The sequence below is a fragment of the Vanellus vanellus genome (genome assembly GCF_965231255.1).
Source record: "Vanellus vanellus genome assembly, chromosome: 19".
Taxonomy (NCBI): Eukaryota; Metazoa; Chordata; class Aves; order Charadriiformes; family Charadriidae; genus Vanellus; species Vanellus vanellus.
The window spans coordinates 11,347,412-11,367,582 of record NC_138924.1 but is presented as its reverse complement, the minus strand read 5'-3'; the positions used below and the strand labels follow the sequence as shown (position 1 = coordinate 11,367,582).

General features: G+C 46.7%; 1 protein-coding gene across 2 annotated transcripts; it reads left to right on the top strand.

The window, feature by feature from the left end:
* The first annotated feature begins 10,345 nt into the window (after window positions 1-10,345).
* On the top strand, window positions 10,346-19,758 carry DDX52 (DExD-box helicase 52). 2 transcript variants are annotated; one of them, XM_082493131.1, is made up of 15 exons: window positions 10,346-10,451; window positions 10,641-10,884; window positions 12,021-12,151; window positions 12,348-12,533; window positions 12,826-12,969; window positions 13,624-13,735; window positions 14,033-14,105; window positions 14,255-14,458; window positions 14,813-14,903; window positions 15,409-15,531; window positions 15,757-15,907; window positions 16,291-16,366; window positions 17,217-17,288; window positions 17,928-18,020; window positions 18,581-19,758. In XM_082493131.1, the coding sequence occupies exons 1-15, from the start codon at window positions 10,365-10,367 to the stop codon at window positions 18,666-18,668; spliced, it is 1,875 nt and encodes a 624-aa protein (XP_082349257.1). In that variant the 5' UTR covers window positions 10,346-10,364; the 3' UTR covers window positions 18,669-19,758. The 2 variants fall into 2 exon arrangements, 1 of the variants encoding a protein (XP_082349257.1); XR_014269845.1 differs by lacking the exons at window positions 16,291-16,366; window positions 18,581-19,758 and having other exon boundaries at window positions 17,928-17,954.
* The last annotated feature ends 413 nt before the right edge of the window (window positions 19,759-20,171 follow it).

The window sequence follows — 20,171 nt, the reverse complement described above, 5'->3', positions numbered from 1 at the left end:
GAATTGCATGTGCTGTTGAACTGAGCCAATTAAACTGTAAATATAGGTACAGTCTGCTCCATCCTCACCCTTCCCCACTCTTATACATAGAGATTTATATAAAAGAAGTAAATTTTGTCCAATGGATGTAAACTACTGTAATTAAGTGCAATTCCCCCATCTGTATATATTGTTCCCGAATCTCTTCTCTTTCTCCCTTTTTTTTTTTTTTTTTTTTTTTTGGTAAAGGTCAGAGCTGAGGGTGGGTTTGGTTTTGTATTTCTCTTCTTCCTTTAAATGAGTTAATTCACGCGGAAGGACCTGGGCTTACGCAAGGGTGCCGGTGAGGCAGCACCGGTCTCTGCTCGATGGGGAGACAGGCAGGCGCGTGTCCTTAGCACGGCGGGGTGAGCTGAGCAGAGCCCCGGCAGGACCTGAACGGTCTGGCTGGGGACGACTGCCGCTACGGAGATCTCAAGGGACTCTTCTGCTTTTGGGGACTCTGAGATGGACCATGGTGGGGTGGGGAAGCGTCAGCAGCCCGGTCGACACTGGGAAGCACTCGGCATCAGCAGTTTTCAGATGAACTTGTAGCATTTGCTGCTACAGGGGTGAATGAGGCTGCAAGAAATTCAGGTGGGATCTTCCTCAAATGGGGTTCAGAGACCATTTCCCTTTTCTCCCCTCCTTGGGGCACAGGAGGGTCTGGGTGCCCAGTTACTGCCTCCTCTCCTGCCCAGTAAACGGCCAGTACAGGTGGCTTATTTTCTGCTGTTAGCAGGTTGATGATGAGCCTTGTTGGCTCCACCCTTATCAATGAACGGTGCTCTCATCCTCGTGGTGTCACCTCCGAGCCGCAGCTGGACGGACGGACGGGCGCTGAGCTGTGATGCGAACGCGCCGGCCCGTGGTCCCCACCAGCGGCTGCCTGCCCCGTCTCGCCTGGCGGCGGCTCCTGCAGGAGAAGCTTTGCAGCAAGATCTCCAGCTTGTGAGCGAGCCCACCTCTGCGGGGAGGGCACGTCCCAGCTGGGCACCCGCTGAGGACACCGGGCTCCACTCCCACCCTCCCCCCCAAGCTCTGAAGGGCTTTAGGTGCCCAAGTCCTACCTCCCAAAGCTGCAGAAGCTGTAAAAGGCGTCATCTCCCCTCCCGTGAGACACCAACTCCTCCGTACCTGCTCCCCTTTGTAAGCGGATCTCACGCTCCCCAGTTGTGCAAATTTTTCTTGAACTTTGCCGCATGTGCCACCTGCTGAGAGTGATTTGGAGAGGCCAAGAGCAGTAGAGGTGCCCGTGGACGGATGACCACTGCTAAAAAGAAAAACATTGGATGCTTTCTTTGGGGCAAGAAAGGCTCTTTTGCTCTGTGTTCGTATGATGTCTAGCGCAGTGGGACCCTAACCCTTGCTGGGGCTAATAGGGGTTGCCCTACAGTGAATAAGTCATTGTGAATTGGAGAACAATATTCAGAATGACATTTAATTTAATGTATACCATAATTAAATACCATTTCTTCTGACTCATTGCTGCCATGTGGTCTGTAAATTCCCCAAGTCCTTCTCTGCCGTGGTTTGGCAGACATCGGTCCGTCAGGCGGCAGGGATGCAGGCTGGCAGCAGTGATGTGTCCCTGCTGTCCCTTGCAATGCTGATCGAGGTTTCTACCTGCCTGAATGTGGCAAGTGACGTGTTTCGTATGCAGCCCCAGGTACCAGCCAAAAATAGCAAGAGGCTCTAGGAGGTTGGGAGAGCCGTGTCCTCACCCTCCTCATGATGCACTAATGATGTTGCCCTTAGTCCAGCACAGTTTATTCCTCATCCGCCGCTAACTTTAGCAGCCGAGTGTTAAGCAAACCAATTAGGAGCCGAGTGCCAAAGCCAAACCCCATCTGTTTTGGATACTGAGCCCATGGGTCCAGTAAAGCCCGAGGGGGAGGTGGGAGGGTGCACAGCGGGTCGCTGTAAAGCTTTTGAAGGTCTTTGATTGTGAAGAGCTAACACAGCTGAGTGACTCCGAGCACATCCATAGGAAAGCGTGGCCCTTCTGAAGATGCAGTGCAGGGCTTTGGTTTTAATCACCTTCAAAAATGCCTGGGTTTTGTTTAGCACTATTTTTTATTTTTTTTTCATAAGTTAAGTGTGGGTGGCTGTGGGAAAGGCTTTCGGAGCAGCAATCTGTTGCTCACCTCCATAACCAGAGCAGGACATCCCGATAAAAACCTTCCCACAGAGTTTCTTTGTTTCTGTGAATTTTAGCTACCCCAGACAAGAGCTGGAAGAGGACGGGGGGCATCAAGACTGCTCAGTCCCTTTCATGCACGCTCAGAAGCGCTGTGCTCTTTCAGCAGAGTTTGGAGAGAAAAGATGCTGGTTTTATCCTGAGAGCCCCTTTGCACCTTCCTGCTCAGCAAGTCCCTTTCAACACACCTGAGCGCCAGGCTGAGCCCTTTTCAAATTCTGCTCCTAAATATCGCATTCCTGCCAGTCAGGGTGGAAACGACTTGGATTCTTCTACTTATGCCAACTGTGTTTTGCTCCATGAGTGGCTCGTGAAACCAAATGGGCTAAGCTTTCCCCAGCTGATGCATATCCAGCATCAGGCTGAATTGGTCCTGCAGAGGAATGGCTGATCCGGTGGGGAAAAAGAGGCACCAGATAACCTGCTGCATCTGAGCCCCTGCTCCAAGGGCAGTGGTAGCTTCTGGGGCTTAATTTCTGCACCAGCTTTAAGATAGACACAGAATGAGAGGTATGGGGCTTGGGGGGTGAAAACTATTTGTTTGGCACTGTTTGGCAAGTGCTTCAGTATCAGCCCTGCTCTCCAGAAAGCCCCACGGAGCAGGTAAGTGAGAATCTTGGGGAAAGGAGAGAGATGCAACCCCACCAGAGAGGGACCTGGGGAGGGAAGGGGGGACCGACCCAAAAGAAAACTGGGGAAAAAGGGCATAGGACACATCCAGAGACACAGATGGAGAAGGTAACTATCATGGAGCAAAGAGCGTGTGATAGAGCAGGCAGGATGAAGTCAACAATACAAATAGCACAAATGATTAAGAACAAATAGTATTTACCCAAAAGGTGTGAATTTATGAAGTTGCCAAACAGCTCGTTGTGTGCTGTCATCCACTTCTGGGTAGCAGGAGACGAGAAGGTAGAAATCACTACTGGTTGCTAGAGGATGCTGTGGATGTTACACATACCAATGTGTTCATGGGGAGAAAGGTTCCCCTGATTTGGATTTAACCTCTGGCTGAGAAAACCTTTCTGCTCAGGGAAACATCATCCATGAGTGGTTCCCTGAGCCGCCCCTGCAGCGGCTGGGGCTGGGGCTGTCCCTGCCCAGACCTCACCTTGTGCCGGAGAAGCACTGGGTGGGGTGTTTGCTCCCGCAGATGCCCTGGCAGCCTCATTAAATTGTTGGAAAATACGATGTAATGTTAAATGAGACTCCTGGAAGATATATTTTTTTATCTCCCATTGCTGTTAGGCACGTTGTGTTTGTCCGTGATGCAGTCGTTATGGAGCAAAGAAACTAGTAGAAACATGACAAAGTTCATTTATGGCCATTACAGTTTTACAGGGCTGGGTGATTATCTTACAGTTCAAAGCTGTTCACAAGGGAATTCCTTGCCCATGAGGATCCGCAGGCTGCCATGAGGCTGTATCGGTCACTCTTCATGTTCATAACAAACTGCAGCCTCCTTTGTGGCAGAGCACAGGGACACCGCTGCATTTAATTTGAAGTGCAGGTGTGGGTGCAAAGGAAAAATCCTAAAAATGCCAGGCTTACCGAGGCCAGGAGGTAATACCCCGGGTCAGGGCTGTCGTGGGTCTCTGCGATGTGGGGACTCCCTGCGATCCAGGGAGGTATCACACAAAGCTCAGCGTGTTTCAGTGCTCTTTGCCCAACTGGGATGTGCAGGATGTGGTGCAGGGGAAGGGCACGGGGAAGCTCCGAGAGGTGCAGAGGTGGGATGCGGGAGGGCTGGTCAGGAGCATCCCTTCTCCTTTACCTCCAGAGGAGAGCGCAGCCCAGTGACGCCTGCCTGGACGGGTAAATCCCATGCCCCGAATTCCTCCCGCTTGCGCTGCAGCACCAGCGATGCTGCCAGCGAAGTCACTGGGTCAAAACCAGGTTAGTGTTGCCCTCGCTGCCTTCCCCGGAGCCATGATAAGGCTTTATCAGACCGTGAGCACGAGCCCTTGGCGAGGGGTTGTGGCCGTCCCCGGGGAGCAGGGCTCCTCAGCGCTTATCAGGTCCGTAATTGTGGGGAGGAACGGAGCCAGGAAAACCCCATCCAGGGCCAAACCCTGAGTGCTGGCTGCTTGCCGGAGGGCTGGGGCACCCTGGTGCTGGGCTCCCCGTCCCCAGGTGTGTGACGGCAGCCTGGTGGCGGTGCAGAACTCGCTGCCGGAGCAGCGCCGGGGCTCAGCCCCCATCCCCAGTGCTGGCCAGGCTCTGGCCCTGCTGCGGCCAGTCCAGCTCCATTGGCCAGCACCGAGCACACGGATTGCTAAGGAAGGCCCAATTCATCCCCGTGGAGGAGCAGGTGTCCTGCCTGCCATGGAGGCAACGGTCTCTCCAGGGATACCGAAATGCAGATGAGCTATTTCAGCAACTTTAAAAATGTCATTTGGCGCATGTGCAAACGTAACGCGCAGTTGCACAACAGCACCCAGCTCCAAACACGTGGTCTTTCCAGACTCGTTCTGCCAGTCCAGCCAGATGGCCGGATCTGCTGGAAATTTCGGCAAGAAAACCTGCAGCAGTGGCGTGGGGCTGTGCAGAGCCTTGGCTCTGCTGGGGCTGTGCTCCCCGCTGGCGCAGCCTGCGCCCCGCACACCATTGCCCAGTGGTCCCGGCGCTGCCTTCCTGTGCCACGGGTCAAAAGGGAAAGCATTGTCAGTCCCCGGCGGACAGCAAACACACTCTGTCCTTTGAAGCCTTTGAGAGGATTTGGTTGGGCTGGTGGCAGAGTTTGAGGAGTACACAGAGAGGAATGCAGAAAGTGCTTGCGTTGGGAGGCCGGGCTGTTTGCAGGTGCTGCCGGCTCCCCGCCACGCCGCGGTCTGGCCACGGGAACAGGTATACGGAGCCGGAGGAGTCCCTCTGCGCCAGGCAGGTGGCAGCTTCGGGCAGCGTGCATTGATCCCATCTCCTGCTGACGTGGGGTTTCCATGATGTGTTTGCAGGAGGTCTTCACAAAGTCTGTGAAAATGTGAAAAGGTTTGACTGCGGGGAGAGATGTGAGCCACAAAGACCAGCAGCAGTAAACTGTTAACAGTTTACTGTCCTAAACCAAGGCACTGCTGCCAAGCACCTTAAAATGCTCTCAGCGGCCAGAGAAAGCCTTGCTCTCTGCCTGCTCCGGTGCATCTCTGACTGCTCCTGCAGCTTCTGCTGCTGTGACTTCCCCACTTGCTGCTGCGCTGCCACGCACCAGCCTCCCCCAACAGCCAAGGGACCTGCAAATCTGGGGGCTCACCAGTCTGCAAAGATCTCGGGGACTCTTGATATCCCACAGCTCTCCTACCATGACAGGTCAACATGGGTAATGCTCCACATCCCACGGTGGAGCAACCAGGGCTGCCTCTCCAGCAGAGTCCGGCCAGAAAAGCTCGTGAGCTGCTCCACCATTCGCTCTGTGAAGATCCTTTGCAGGCAGACACTCAAATTGCTCACTTGCCTTCTCACTGCAAGTGCTATGAGGTCTCCCACACAGATGAGATGGGCAAGACATGGCCCTGGGTCCTCCGGGAATAAAGGACGGATGCTTTGTGGTAGGAGTCTGGTTTCATTGCATGTGGTCAGGTTAAATATCTGGCATAAATAGACTGTGCCATGGACTGTACGTCATGGGCTGGGGAGCTGGACTAGCTACTCCTCGGTGCAGTCAGGTAAATGGCTAAATAAAAGCTCAGAGTTGACATTCTGACGATGGGCAGAGACCCGTGGGAGGCTCTGGCACTCAGCACAGGGAGCCCAGCTCGCAGGGTGTGCCTTCGTTTAATCCTGAAGGCTGATTTACCCCTGCTGCAGGTGGTGGAAGGCTGGCAGGTCCTGCAGCAGCACCGGGGCAAAGGAGCGGTATGCACTGCCATGAAGAGCTCAGCGGAACCAGCAATGGGAGTGCTGTGGTGGCCACCAGCATCGGGGGGGAAGAGGTCTCTGACCCCCTGGACTTTATTTCTCTGACCCAGCGATAAAAAAAGGGTTGTCCCATCCCAGTATGTGTGTAATAGAGCCATACAAAGCCTGAACCTCAGACGTTATCTTCTAATTCAAGGAACTTTGATTTTACTTTTATATTCAGCAAAATTAATTCTCCTTTCTGTAATTAATATGCTGCTCAAATAGATTCTTAATTACAGATAAATCACAAATCTACACACTCAACTGTTATGCTTTTCAAGTAATAAAAGAGATCATTTGTCTTCCTCAGATGAACAGAGACCAACTAGCACAGCATTTCCCCCTTTATGAAGAATTCATTTGCCTTAGAAAGAAAGTCTTTAAAAAAACATTGCAAGGATTTCTTGAATAGGGGATCAAAGCTCCCACACTGCTGGAAACCATTTTTGCTAAAAAAGATGTGGGTAAAGGAAAAGAAAGTAAAAGTTTTTTGGTAGTGGTTGGGATTACGACACCCGTGGGAGGGACAAGGACGTGGGGTCAAGAAGTTGTGACCAGGTTAGCAACACAGGGAACAGAAGGGGAGGACAAAGGAACAGAAAGTGGAAATGGACAGATGAATGAGGAAGCATGTTTCTTTGCCGAAAGAGAATGGATACTAGATCAATTCATACTGAGAGCTAAAGGATGAGGGCCTGTTAATGGATTGGGGGACACAGCAGGGATCAGAGGTCATGAGTGCACTCCGCTAGGCTAATTGACTGTTATGTGCATATTAGCGACGATAATGTAGTAGGACTGTGGGACATGGGGAGCAGATATGCAAAAGTTCCACTGACAAGAGCCGTTCTGTAATTCCTGTCTTACACCTGCTAAACAAACGCACATGCACACAAAAGACAGTGGCCTTAGCTGGCGTTCTTCAGGTGTGGAGCCCACGGCAACAGGTAAGCATCTCTGACCTGATTGTACATGTGATGAAATGAACATGCTCACCAGATTTGCTTTGCAATCTTACGAGTTTTTATTTCAGTCCTACACGTTGGGGCAGGGCCCAATGATCTGACCAATGTATCTCACCTGGGCTGCTTCTACACCATCCCAGAGGTTCCCCGAGCACCTCTGTGGGATGGGGGCTGCTTCGGGGTTGGGAGGGTTCCCTGCTATTAACCACCTGCCTGTGCCTGCTGTGGTCCCAGGGACTGTCTGCAAGAATAACAAATGAAAGGGGAAAACCATACAGCCTGGGCTCTCCCCCACATACCAGTCCAGTCTGCAGGCATCCTGCCAGCAGCTCCAGACACAGCAAGGCTAGCGCTTACCCTCCTCTGCTATAATATTATACCAGCCCGGGTGTGCTGGAAGCACCGTGTTGCCCGGCACGCACAGGCAGGTGCAGCGGGGTAAATATAAAGACCACGAGATGGTCCAATAACTGCTGCGTTCACCCTGTCTGAGTGTGGCTGTGGCTGGGGGGGGTGTTGATGCCCCCCTTAGCTGCTGCAGGTAGCTGTCCCATGTTTGCTGCGGTGCAGATGGAGTGAGAACTCCTTGGCAGGTGGCACTGTGCTTTCTCTTCACTGGTTTGGATCAATTATAGGGAACAAAGCAAGTCATCCTTTGCCTTGTGGTGATTCTGCAGTGTGCACCTGAGAGGGGTTCTCCACTGGGAGGCTTTAGGTCACATTGCTCAGCAAAGCAGCAGCAATGCAGAAAGAGTGAAATTGGCTCCAGTCGATCCAGATATGGAATCAGTTTTAAAGTCAGGTGCAGTTTTGAGCTGGCTTCTGTGGAATTGAGATCCAGCCCGGTGAGCGCTGCTAATAAAACAGGATTGCTCAGGTTACATCAGGCTGCTGGAGCATTAATCACCGCGTCCGTGGCTGGGCTGAGCTGAACGGCCCGTGCTCCTGCACCACGCGCACCCTGCAAAGGCCTCACTGGTCATCTGGTGTCAGCGCTGACGTGGCAATTAGCACTGAGTAATTGATAGAGCAGCACCGGGGAAGCAAAGCCAAACCCGACGCCGTGACAAGAGCAGTTTTGCTTTGCGTTAAATTGCTCCATTTTTGTATTTCACCGACTTCTCCCTTCCAGCCCTGAGACACGACATGACCCCTCGTAGCCCGAGTCCCCGCACTGGCCCCTCCGACCGCTCCAGGGCAGATTGACCTCGGTGTACAGCAGCTCAGCCCCCAGGGCCGCACGTGCTGGAAGATGGGATCGTGCTGCCGGAGGGCCCCTCACTCTCGGCACACGGCTTTCTGCCCGGCTTGCACCCGGCGCTGCCGCCTCGGGAGCAGAGCTCCTTATTCCTTACACAAAGGGATTTCCCAGTCAACTGATGAGGAGAATATTTCCCGTTTCCTCACTCTTGAATCTGCTGACAGCATCTCTTGGTGAGTGATGGATATTGGAGATGATTTATAGTTCTTTGTTACACAAATGCCTCCACATTCTTCCCTGTCCTCTCACAGCAACCATTAGTCACTTTTCCCAGCGGAAAAGCTTCAGCCCGGGAACAATTGAAGGACACAGTGTCAAGTCTTTCTCCCGCACTGGCTTTATTCACTGTAAATACACCATCGCCAATGGCTTGGGGATACCAATGAGGGAAGCGTCAGCGTCGTGGTGCTCTGCACCCACACAGGTCTTCGGACAGTTGCTTCCACCCATCTGCTGGGAAGTCAAAAGGTTGGCAAAGAAGCAGCGCTATAAATCAGGCAGATAGGGGCTGCAGGGAGGATCGCCTTCATGCAATTTTTCATCTCAAAGTTTGTTATTAAAGTAGTGAACGTTACAGGAGGAACAGCCATTGCCAGTATCTCTTAGGGCTCTTGGACTGCGGCAATGTAAACGTTTAGCCCCTGAGACTTTTATTACATAAAATAGTTTTTGTAACGCTGTTATTGCTTAATTGGATTTCTGTTTGGTTTACTTCAAGAACACCAGGAAAAATATCTGTATCTTTTGATCTGATACAGAGTACTAGGAGACTTACCTGTACTATTGGGTCTCACAGTTTATCATAATGAATAAATACATGAATTAAATAAATTCTGATCTTAATCTATGCAAAGTTTCTTGACTGCCCTGAGCAGCTGAGCCAGTTGCTGGGTTGCTCCTGCCATTGCCTCTAGCGTTTTCCTCTTCGAGCACAGTTGTGAGGCTGGATTGTATCAGTGGAAATCAGGGATTAAACAAATTAACTGGGCACATTCCTGCCTTTAATTTAGGCGTCACTGGGACTTCCAACCAGCTTCACGTCAAACGCACACTGAAACGCTCAGTTGATGCAGGTCTTAAAATCAGGACGGTGGCGCAGGATTGTGCCCTAAGTATTTTTTAATGAAGTGGGTTTGAATCAAACCAAGAGAGAACATTCCTCCACTTCCACAGGGAAAGGCAGAACCACTTGTTGCAGATCACAAAGGGAATCCACGGTCAATCCACAAAGAGAATATAAACCAAGGCATGACACAGGCAATGAAAATTGCTAATAAGCCACCGGTTTACCTCCTCAGAAATGTCTAGGGCCTAAGTTTACATCTCTAAGAGGCAGAGTGCAGAGTGGAGCTGATAATCTCTACTTGCTGTCGCTGTGATGGATAGAAGAGAGGTCAGTCCTCTGAGACCAGCTAATGATACTGTAAATCACTGAACCCCAGACATATGTGAACAAAAACTTCCCACAAAAGCTTTTGTCCTCTGATTCAGCTGAGCCATTCCTTAAAAACAGCTGAAGCAGTCAGCACAATTAACTCGCCATCAGGAATACACAAAAGGACAAAATGCTGCTGCCAGACTATAAAGATGTAGAACAGTTTTACAGCTCATATGCCGGATTCGATAGTTCTGATTCACTTAGACCTCATGCAGATGATTAAAAATTATTAAATAAAAGGAAACAGGGCATCAACAAACACCACTCTGCTGTGGGTCGCTCCCAGCCGGCCCCCTCCAGAACCCATTCACTGCAGCAGAGCAGTGACACAAACCGCTGACCCTGAGCCCCTCCAGGGCTTCTCCCAGCGGAGAGGCTTCTCCCGGTGCCCCCGGGCCTGGTGCGGCCTACCGCGGAGGGCGGCCCGGTGCAGCCGAGCCGCGCGGTTGCCATGGCAATGCGGCGCCATGACACCCCGCGGGGTGGTTGCTATGCTACTTGGTCGGATCCGCCTCCGCGCCGCCGGAAGTATTCGCTACTTCCGGCAAAGGGGGGCGGCGCGGGGAGCGTTGGGAGTTGTGCGGCGGCATGGAGGCTCAAGAGCTGTTTAGGCGGTTGGGTGCCGGTGCTCGCTTTGATGTGCGGCGCTTCGGGCAAGATGCACGGCGATTCGGGGTGCGGTGCCACCGTAGGGGGGAGGCTGGGATAGGTCTGTGCTCCGTTCCCTCCGCGACACGGGCCCGCGGGGCCCATCCCTTCCGTGCGGCGGGACCCCGGGCCTACCTGCGGCCCTGCGGTAGCGGTCCGGGAGGCGCTGGGATCTGGGCAGGGCCGTCTCACCGTTTTCCCTGCTTTCGCCCGCAGGTGGTGAAGGGGAGCGGCGTCAGCGGTGTGTCGCTGGAGAGCCTCGACTTCTTCGGGCGCAAAGAGGGAGCCCCCTTGGGGGCTGCTGAGGAGGACTGGGGGCTCGCAGGGGCTGGCGAGGAGGTAAAGGGTGGAGAGCAGCAGAAGGAGGATGGAGCAGGGAATAACGACGGAGAGGTGGCAGGAAAGAGAAAAAGAACCGCAGAAAGCAGTGAAGGAAAAAGAAAAAAGAAAAAGACACGAGGTATTTATACCCAGACGAAGTTCACGCTTCTTACTTATTTCACATTGCTTTAAGTCAATGTGAGTGCGTTGAAGGAGGATGGAGCCAGACTCTTTTCAGTGGTTCCCAGTGACAGGACAAGGGGCAATGGGCACAAGTTGGAGCATAGGAAGTTCCATTCGAATACACAGAAAAACTTCTTTACGGTTAGGGTGACAGAGCACTAGCACAGGCTGCCCAGGGAGGTTGTGGAGACCCCTTCTCTGGAGATTTTCAAGATCTGCCTGGATGCAGCCCTGAGTAATGTGCTCCAGGCAGTCCTGCTTTAGCAGGGGAGTTGGACTAGATGATCTCTAGAGGTCCCTTCCAACTCTGAAAACTCCGTGATTCCATGAAGTCTGCAGGCACTGTAGTTTCAGCTGGGACAGAGTTAATTTTCCTTCTAGTAGCTGCTCTGTTTCAGATTTGGTATGAAAGGAATGTCAGTAATGCATATTGTTTTAGTTGTTGCAATGTGATGTTTATAGTATTCAAGGACTTTTTTCAGCTTCCCATAGAAGCTGAGAAGGAGCATAGACAGAACAACAGAATGGCCAATGGAATATTCCGTACCATAGACGTCCTGCTTAGTATAGAAATGGGGGTTGTCCAGTGGGGAGATCTGGCAATCTCCTCAGGTCGGGCCGGTCAACCAATTCAATGGGTGGTGAGAGTGACTTGTGTCTCCTGTATTCTTTTACCATTATTGTTGTTATTTTCTTTTTCTGTTATTGTTCTAATAAACTGTCTTTATCTCAACCCACAAGTTGTTTTTTTTCCCCTTTCCCCTCTTTTTATCTATCTTCTCCCTAATCTTCTCGGGGGGTGGGGGGGGGAAGGTGGGTGAGCGAGCAGCTGCATGGTCCTAGTTGCTGGGTTTAAACCACAACAAGAATAAAAGAGGCTTTTGAGTTCTTTGGCTGGCCTGTGTCAGAGCTGATAAAATAATTGGGCCAAGATTTGGTGTTAAGGCATGGGTATGTGGTTGCCATCCTTCTGACGTCTTCATTAACTTTAGTGAGAATGAGAGAAAAAAGGTTTTGAAATGTCCTTTTTTACCAAATAATTTTTGTCTGGATTTTACTAATGGAAATGTTATTTTTTTTTTAAATTCCCAGAAGCAGCATCAATGCCAGAGTTGTCAGAAAGTAATGGAATAAAGTGGATGTCCTCTCTGGAAGCAAAATTCGATGATGCAAAAGACAAAAGACCTACTGCAGAAAAACTTGAACGCTTGAGAAGAGAAAAGGTGAGGCCATGGAGTTCTGATGTAGCAACAGATTACTTGGTTTCTGTGGGTGTTTCATCAGAAAATTGAGGTTCGTTTATGGTAATTCCTCTTGGGAGGATGGTGACTGAGTATAGGGAAAATAACCAGAAGCTATATAACCATATATGTTTAGTTTTGTGCTGTCAAAGAAAGAGTTTGTCTTTTGCCTTTTTAGATAAACCGCTTCAGAAATCAACACAAGATTAGTGTTCAAGGAACAGATCTTCCTGACCCAATTGCCACATTTGATCAACTTCAAAAGGAATACAAAGTCCACCCTAAAATCATGGAGAACATTCAAGCTGCTGGTTTCCAGGTCCCAACACCAATCCAGATGCAGGCTATTCCTGTCATGCTTCATGTAAGTTTTTTGCTATTGCATTTTATTACGAGGAATATTGCAAAATTTGTAGGGTGGCCTTTCTTTAGGGTCATGGCAGTGGTTAGTTGCACAGCTTTAGAGGTAGATCGCTGCATCAGTGTTCAAAACTTACTTAGCCATTACAGTATTCTTGATCTGTGCTTTTACTAATGTATTTTGAATTAATTTGTAGCATGAATATTTCCGTGAATGTGATTTTTGGAGTTTGCTTTTTTTTTCTTTTCCCATTTTTTCTAGGAAAATATAACACCCTTCTGTTTTTTTCTTACAGGGTCGGGAACTTCTAGCTTCAGCTCCTACTGGGTCTGGAAAAACACTGGCATTTTGTATTCCTCTCTTAACACATCTGAAACAACCTAGGAACAAAGGATTCAGAGCTCTGATCATATCGCCTACCAGAGAACTTGCTAGCCAGGTGTGTGTGGAGGGGAAAGGGGTTGTTGTCATATTGAATGTGTTTCAAAGTTTTCACTCTGAATGAGTAAAATAGCAGGTAGTAAATTATTTTTTTTTCCTTTATTAACCTCAGATATCAGAAAAGGCTAATTTAAATGTTTCTTTTGAGTCTCTAGTCTGTGAAATAGCTACATATCTAGCATCTCAATCTAATCTGGATTATTGGATTAGAGGCTCAAGACTCTTTGATCATATTTTAAAACTGCCCAGTCCTTAGCTGCTCTTAGTACCTATCCTCATATTTGACATTGCTACAAGAGGTTTGTGTTTGTCCCAAACACAGAAGTTCAATGAATAACTTTGATGTAAAGCTTTGTTACTAAACTGAAATAAAAATTACAGTTTTGAGCAGAGTTCCTTTTTTATTCAAATGGGAGAGGGGGCTTGTGGGAGCTACATCGTTAGAGTCAAGATATGGAGGTCAAGCCTGTGAGAACTTTCAAGTGAAAATGGAAAGCTGCTTTTTAATATGCTAAGAAAACTAGACATCCTTCTCTCAACACTGAAACTAGGGTGATATTTGAAGTTGTATCTTCAGGACTGTGTGCAGATTTTCTGGTTAGAAAAGCTAATCAGCTCGGTTTGAAAATTTAATCTCTTGCTGTATTTTCAGACACATCGGGAGCTGGTGAAGTTGGCTGAGGGGACAGGCTTCAGAGTACATATGATCCACAAGGCAGCAGAAGCAGCAAAGAAGTTTGGGCCCAAGTCTTCTAAGAAATTTGGTAATTGTTTTAACGACTGAAGTGCTTCTGAAAATTTAAAACAATGTCACTGAACTTTCTCTTGTGGCCTGCGTGGCTTTAAAGAGGTTGGTTAATACCACTTAAGATGTGCAATCTGTTGCTCAACCCTAAAAAAGTAGCTGGCATGGAAGAAATAGGAAGTGAGCCCAACAGTGGATCCTGTGAAATTGTACCTCTGGCAGATTGGATTGGAACTTGTGTTTCTCAGGGCGCTGTTAGTCTTGTGTGTTTTGTATTGTTTTTTAATGTTTTACCCTTTTCTTTTTTCCCCCATAGATATACTAGTTACTACTCCGAACAGACTCATTTATTTGCTGAAACAAGATCCTCCAGCAATAGACTTGACCAGGTACTGAAAGTCTATCAAATCTGGCTTTGCTGCTACTTTTGCCACTGAAAAGTGGATGTGTGCATAGTCCTTTGTGTCTGTGATGGTCTGTTAGAACTTTTGCTTTCTCCACAAGTGACCTGCTGAAAGCAAAACCTTTCTGTTCCTAGTGTTGAGTGGCTGGTGGTGGATGAATCAGACAAACTGTTTGAGGATGGGAAGTCGGGGTTTCGAGATCAGCTGGCCTCCATCTTCCTGGCATGCACATCCCATGTGGTGAGAAGAGCCTTGTTCAGCGCAACCTTTGCGCATGATGTAGAGGAGTGGTGCAAACTCCACCTTGACAGTGTTGTCTTGGTGTCTGTTGGAGCAAGGTCGGTGTGCAGTTGTACTCTGATTCTCTCGTTGTTTTTTCCTTTCCTGGGCAAATTATTTGCTTTTTTTACATCATCGGTCTGCTTGGTTGTATGTCTCTGTTGTTAGTGTTAGTACCGCAGGTTGTTTGTCTCCAGGAAAAATTGTGTAGGTGTACATTTTTTTCTCACATATTGGGGAAAATGTTATATTCCTTTACCCCTTATCATCACATAAGCATTAGTCTTAAAAGCATGTACTGGTGAAATAAGTTTGTCGTGCAATATTTCTCATTCACCACGTAATATTTTTTAGTTTTTAGTGTTTATAAATAAATTAACGGTAGCACACTTGTGTTGGATTTCTGGTTTCAGAAACTCTGCAGCGGAAACAGTAGAACAAGAGCTCTTGTTCGTTGGATCTGAGACAGGAAAACTAACAGCAATGAGAGAGCTTGTTAAAAAGGTATTTTGCTGCTTTCTACTGAACTGAGTTGTGTGTTCTGTCAGAGACTCAGAATTTCCTAGGGCAAAGGCTTCTCTGCGACATGTGTTAAACCATTGTCCAAATCTGTACAAGGGGAAGAGTAAGTACCCTACCTGTGTAAACTGAGTGTTCCCCGTTCTTGGTTATATGTTTCAGTCTTGCTTAGGAGCAGTTTTTATTAACAGTCTGTTTAATTTTACTTGGCAGTGTGAGTGGGTTCTTCACGTTGGGTGGAAGAAAAAAATCTGTTTGTTTCTGTGGATTAAAATGCAGTCTGATGCTTAAGTTAGGAACCATTCCATCAATGACAATGGAGCTGAATTTCCTTAGTTCTGACTGCCAAAGATTTGGCTAGTAAAAAATAAAAATCATCCTCTGAGATGGAAAATACCGGGGCTGGTTAAGTCTCTTTAGTAGCTCAGTGTCTGTAACCAATAATGGTAGGAAAAGGACTCGAACCTTAGACAAGCTTATTCTTTTGCAGGGTTTTGCTCCTCCAGTCCTTGTTTTTGTACAGTCTATTGAGAGGGCTAAAGAGCTTTTCCATGAACTTATTTACGAAGGCATCAATGTGGATGTCATCCATGCAGACAAAACTCAGCAACAGGTAGGAGGATATAATTTCTTTTCCAGAAACACTTTACAACGCTCTTGCTTTTACCTTTCTTTCTGATGTAACTTCAAGTAACTTTGACAGTAAATTACTGCAGGTTTTTATTTAGAGGGTTAGTTTTATTCATTAACATCCTGGCAGCTTTCATGAAACAAGTTCACCTCCCTTCTCAAACTGCTAATTAGGCTGTTTCCAAGTACCTTTCTCTTCCTTTCCTAGAGAGATAACGTAGTGCGTAGTTTCAGAGCTGGGAAGATCTGGGTGCTCATCTGCTCAGCCTTACTAGCTCGAGGGATTGACTTCAAAGGAGTGAATATGGTCATCAATTATGATCTGCCAACGAGTGCGGTGGAATACATCCACAGGATAGGTGAGTGATTGTTCACAAATTATGTCCTTATTTCCTAGGTCTTTAATGTAGATGCTCTTGTGCCTGAGCAAAAATCCTGAAACCAAGCCACCTCTATTGCTGCAGCACTAGCTTCCACATCACTTGAGCAGGTTGATATCTGGGTTTAACTTCCAGTAAAACCATGCTACTTTTTGTCAGTCTTCAGTGAACCTTAAATATTTAGACACTTCAGACATACCTGTGCTTTTGTTCAATAGGAACAATCTTTGGGGATCAGCTGCCTGGTGTTATGCTTAGTATATAAGCACACATCAGGAGGCTGGGACTGTGCAGAGGAATAAAAGAAAAAGGGAGATGTTTGAAGTGAAATCTCTACTCTTTGTAAAATTTGTGTTTGACAGGTCGTACTGGAAGAGCAGGGCACACAGGAAAAGCAGTCACTTTCTTTACAGAAGATGACAAACCTTTATTACGGAGGTAAATTGGAAACATGACACAGCAAAAATGCTTTTTGTGTTTTGTATAGTGTACTGCTGAACCGTATGGTTGTGTCTGGTACCACACACCTCGTAAGCACAGTATTGCCATGCTCTGGAAACCCACTACTGTAAGAAGCTCTTACAGAGTTTTCTCTCTCTATATTTGTATCAACATGGTGGAACTGCAAGGTGGTACCACAGTATGGGAAAGACTGCCAACATTTCAGTTTTAAAGTTTCTTTTTGAAGCCTTTCACTAATGCAGCAAGAGAGAGACTAGCATCCTTTCACTTCTTTCAGTCATGTTGCCAGTAATGACAATGTGGGGGCTGGCTTGGTAGCACCTTTCAGTGACACTCAATTATTCTCACTTGAACCTTGCTAAGGGCAGGTTCAACAGTCTTTACAACTAAGTTTGCTCATGTTCTGGTTTTCCCGAGTCATTTGCCATGTAGAAAGTATGACTGCCTCATGCTGTGCTTTAGGTTTTCTAGCCCGGTACTTTAACTTGCTTGTGTCCAAAATTACTTGGTACAATTTTCTGTTTTGGCTTATTGCTTTTTCTTCATCGCCTTGAAGACTGTACTTGCCTACAGTTTCAATTTGTTTAAACTATCCAGATGGAGTCATTAGTTTCATTTAAACCTTTTGTGTCTCATTGTTTCTTCCTCCCCTTACTTCAAACTAGCTTTTGTGTCTTTTATTTCTTGTTTTAAAAAAACACAACAAAACCAAAAAACAACAACAAACCAGCCAGTTGTTAGGGATTGCTGTTTTCCACAGAAGATGCTTATCTCTTGTCCAAGCATTCACTGCTGGAGTTAATCTCTTCCCTCCTCTCCTTTCCAGTATAGCCAATGTTATTCAGCGAGCTGGCTGTCCTGTGCCAGACTACATAAAACACCTTCCCAAGCTGCAAAGGTATGTTCATTTGAATAGTTTACCAGTTTGTTTCCCATTTTGAAAGCCTGCATGAGTGGTGCTGCGTGGGTTACAAAAGATCTAGTTGTTTGTAGTGTAATTGCAGTTCAGCTCTGAAAGGAATTTTAGACAGGGTGGTCGCGGCAGTTTTTTACCCAGACAAAAATGGAAACAAAATGAATTCTTGACTTGAGGTTTTCCTGGAGTTAACTATTTTTCTATGAGTTCCCTGAAATCTGCTTTAGACTTGCTAGGCCCATGCTCATGAATTGGGCTTCTGAAATCCTTTACTCTTTTGAGTTACTTTTAGAAAAAATTGGTGTAGGGGTGTATGCATATAGATAAATATTAGTGCTTCTCTTCATGCTTTTTCATAACTTCTAATAATTTCTAAAACTAGAAGTCCTTATATATCTATATTAAACTCTTATTTTAATAAAGTTTGTTTGAATGTCTGGGAAATAAAGTGCCTGAACAAATCTTGGCATAAACAATACTGAAAATATATTTGGGCCCATAAATTCCTAGCAACTAGTAAAGGATTTAATTACCTTTTTAATTACCTTTTCTATTTACTTTGGATATTAATTTTTGCCCTTTAAAGTAATGTAATCCTTCTTTACTAAATGTCATTCTCAGCAAACAAAAGAAGAAATTCATTAAGAAACCATTGAAAAGAGAATCCATTTGTACCACCCCTCAGTGCTTCTTAAAAAAAGCCAAATGGAAAACGTAAGTAGGTTTTTCTCAAGAGGAGGTAAGAGATGCTGTCTATCCAGAGCAGGCCCAGCAAGCTTCCTCCAAAGTAAACGATAAAGTATTTGGATGGACCACCCACTCATCATGATTTTAGGGATGGTGAAGTTTTAGTGTCAATATCTGTCTACTGGAAATTGGATTGATGCCATCAGTTTGCCTTACATGGTGCCATGTATCAGGTGATAGCAAGCTGAGTTTAAACCACTGCCTAGCTATCAGTTGACAGAACTGATCTGCTCCTCTTCTGGCACAGGGCTGGTTTTGTTTTTGACGCATGGAGTACCAATACAGGCAGCAGATCTTAAATTGTAGACTGGTGTGTAGCAGTTTGGTGTAGTAGAAGTGGTCATAAAGAACATTACCCACACTTTGCAGTGTTGCTACCAAAGGATTTATATTCAGCTGTACTAATATGATATAAAATGACTGCCTGTGTCACTGCTGTAAAATGACTGTCTGCGTCACTGCTATATACTTCATCTTTTTTTATATATAATGTTCAGGTCTCTTACCCTTCAATGTGTTTCTTGTAGGAAAACTACAAAGGAAAATATTAAGGAAAAGAAGAAAGTTAAAGAAGATAAAAGTGGCAGTAAATTAGACTTTCAAAAAGCTGAGTAGCAAGAGAGTACTCATGAGCTGAGACTGAAACCTGTATCTGTTGTGAAGAATAGAAGAATGAAGATATCAGCAAAGGCGAAGGGGGCAAAATATTTCTTATGTTTCCATCTGGGTGAGGATGGATGTTTACATGCAAGAAAGTCTCTACTGAAACACCAGTAGTGGATTCCTGAATGCTTCTTATAGAAGCTGAAGAGCGTGCTCTTGCAGTAAATGCCTTGTGTTTCTGAACAGTAGTTAAAAAATAGCATCTGTTTGTGTTGTTATCATGCAGCTTTGTATCACTGCTTGGAAATACTGCCAGTTCTGGGTTCAGATCATCCCTAATATGTTTGTCAGACTTCCAGAAGATTCAGTGTAAGAAAACACACAAATCTTGCTGTGAGGCTTAATAAATGCAGCTGTCAAAGACTTCCCTGGACACTTTAAAAAAAAACAAAAACAAACCCCGCTTGTATTTTATGTGAAAGTAAGCCTTGCTCCTCCTACTATAAAGTCATTTTGAAATAATGAATACTTCTACATGTCTGTAAACTCTAGCAATTTTGTACTGTTGCATATTTAAGCTTCAAAACAGAATAAACAAGGCCATGAAAGAGTCTGATATAGACACCTGTCTGTCTATACTGCCTTGACGGAACAGCCCTGCAGGCGTTATTCCTCAGCCTGTTGTCCTGTAAAGGCCTGGCTCCACACAGTTTCCACCTCCTCATCTGCTAATCGTGTTCTTGGTCTACTGTTGTGTTGGAACGCCGGTAATGCGGGAATGGCTTCTTTTTCTCAACTATAATCCTTCTTGAAGCGGGTGTCCAGGATTGCCTTCTTGCTTTGTCATACATTATCCAATTTGGAAGTGGATCCCAGGTCTGTATAACACCTTTACAGCAGAGCGCTGTTAATTGTTCTGTGAAGTTTGTGAGAAACTGGTGAAAACTCCCTGCGTCCTGTTTTGCTTGTTTGTGAGCTAGACTGAGTTGGTTTTGCTTTGTTTGCAGAATTGCATCTTCTCTTTGGGTTATATAGGAAACAATGTCTTAATTTTGACATCTATGAACAAATTTGGCTGTTTTAATAAAAATGCAGTTGTATGCGCTGGTAAATACTGTCTTGCCTGCTGCAAGATATTGGTGATGGATACAACGTGGAATACATTTAACAGTTTGAGCGAGAAATTACCAATATTCACCTTTAAAGGCACTGCTAATACACGGAATAGATGTGCTTATTCTGGTAATGGGAGAGAAAACTGCTTTTGATCACGAGCACCTTTGTCTAATCCAGCTGAAAGAAGGTGCCACAGTTCTCTTTCCGAGGTTTCAAAATGAGAGCTTAAATTTCATTTTGCTTTCTCTCTCAGGCTGGATTTGATTTTTTTTTTTTTATTTTATTTTATTTTATTTTTTTGAGCAGCAGCAGTCGGGGGGCAGCTGCCGCTGGGTTTCAGGCTCTGTATCCCCGCGGCCCCTTGCTGAGGGCGGCACTTTTTCAGGGAAAAGAGCTTCG

Bases quoted from the DNA above. Each gene is read 5' to 3' on its own strand.
- DDX52 (XM_082493131.1), top strand. From the start codon at position 10,365: ATGGAGGCTCAAGAGCTGTTTAGGCGGTTGGGTGCCGGTGCTCGCTTT. The intron at 12,152-12,347 runs GTGAGGCCATGG...TTGCCTTTTTAG, and splicing joins AACGCTTGAGAAGAGAAAAG to ATAAACCGCTTCAGAAATCA. The intron at 15,908-16,290 runs GTGAGTGATTGT...TGTGTTTGACAG, and splicing joins GGAATACATCCACAGGATAG to GTCGTACTGGAAGAGCAGGG.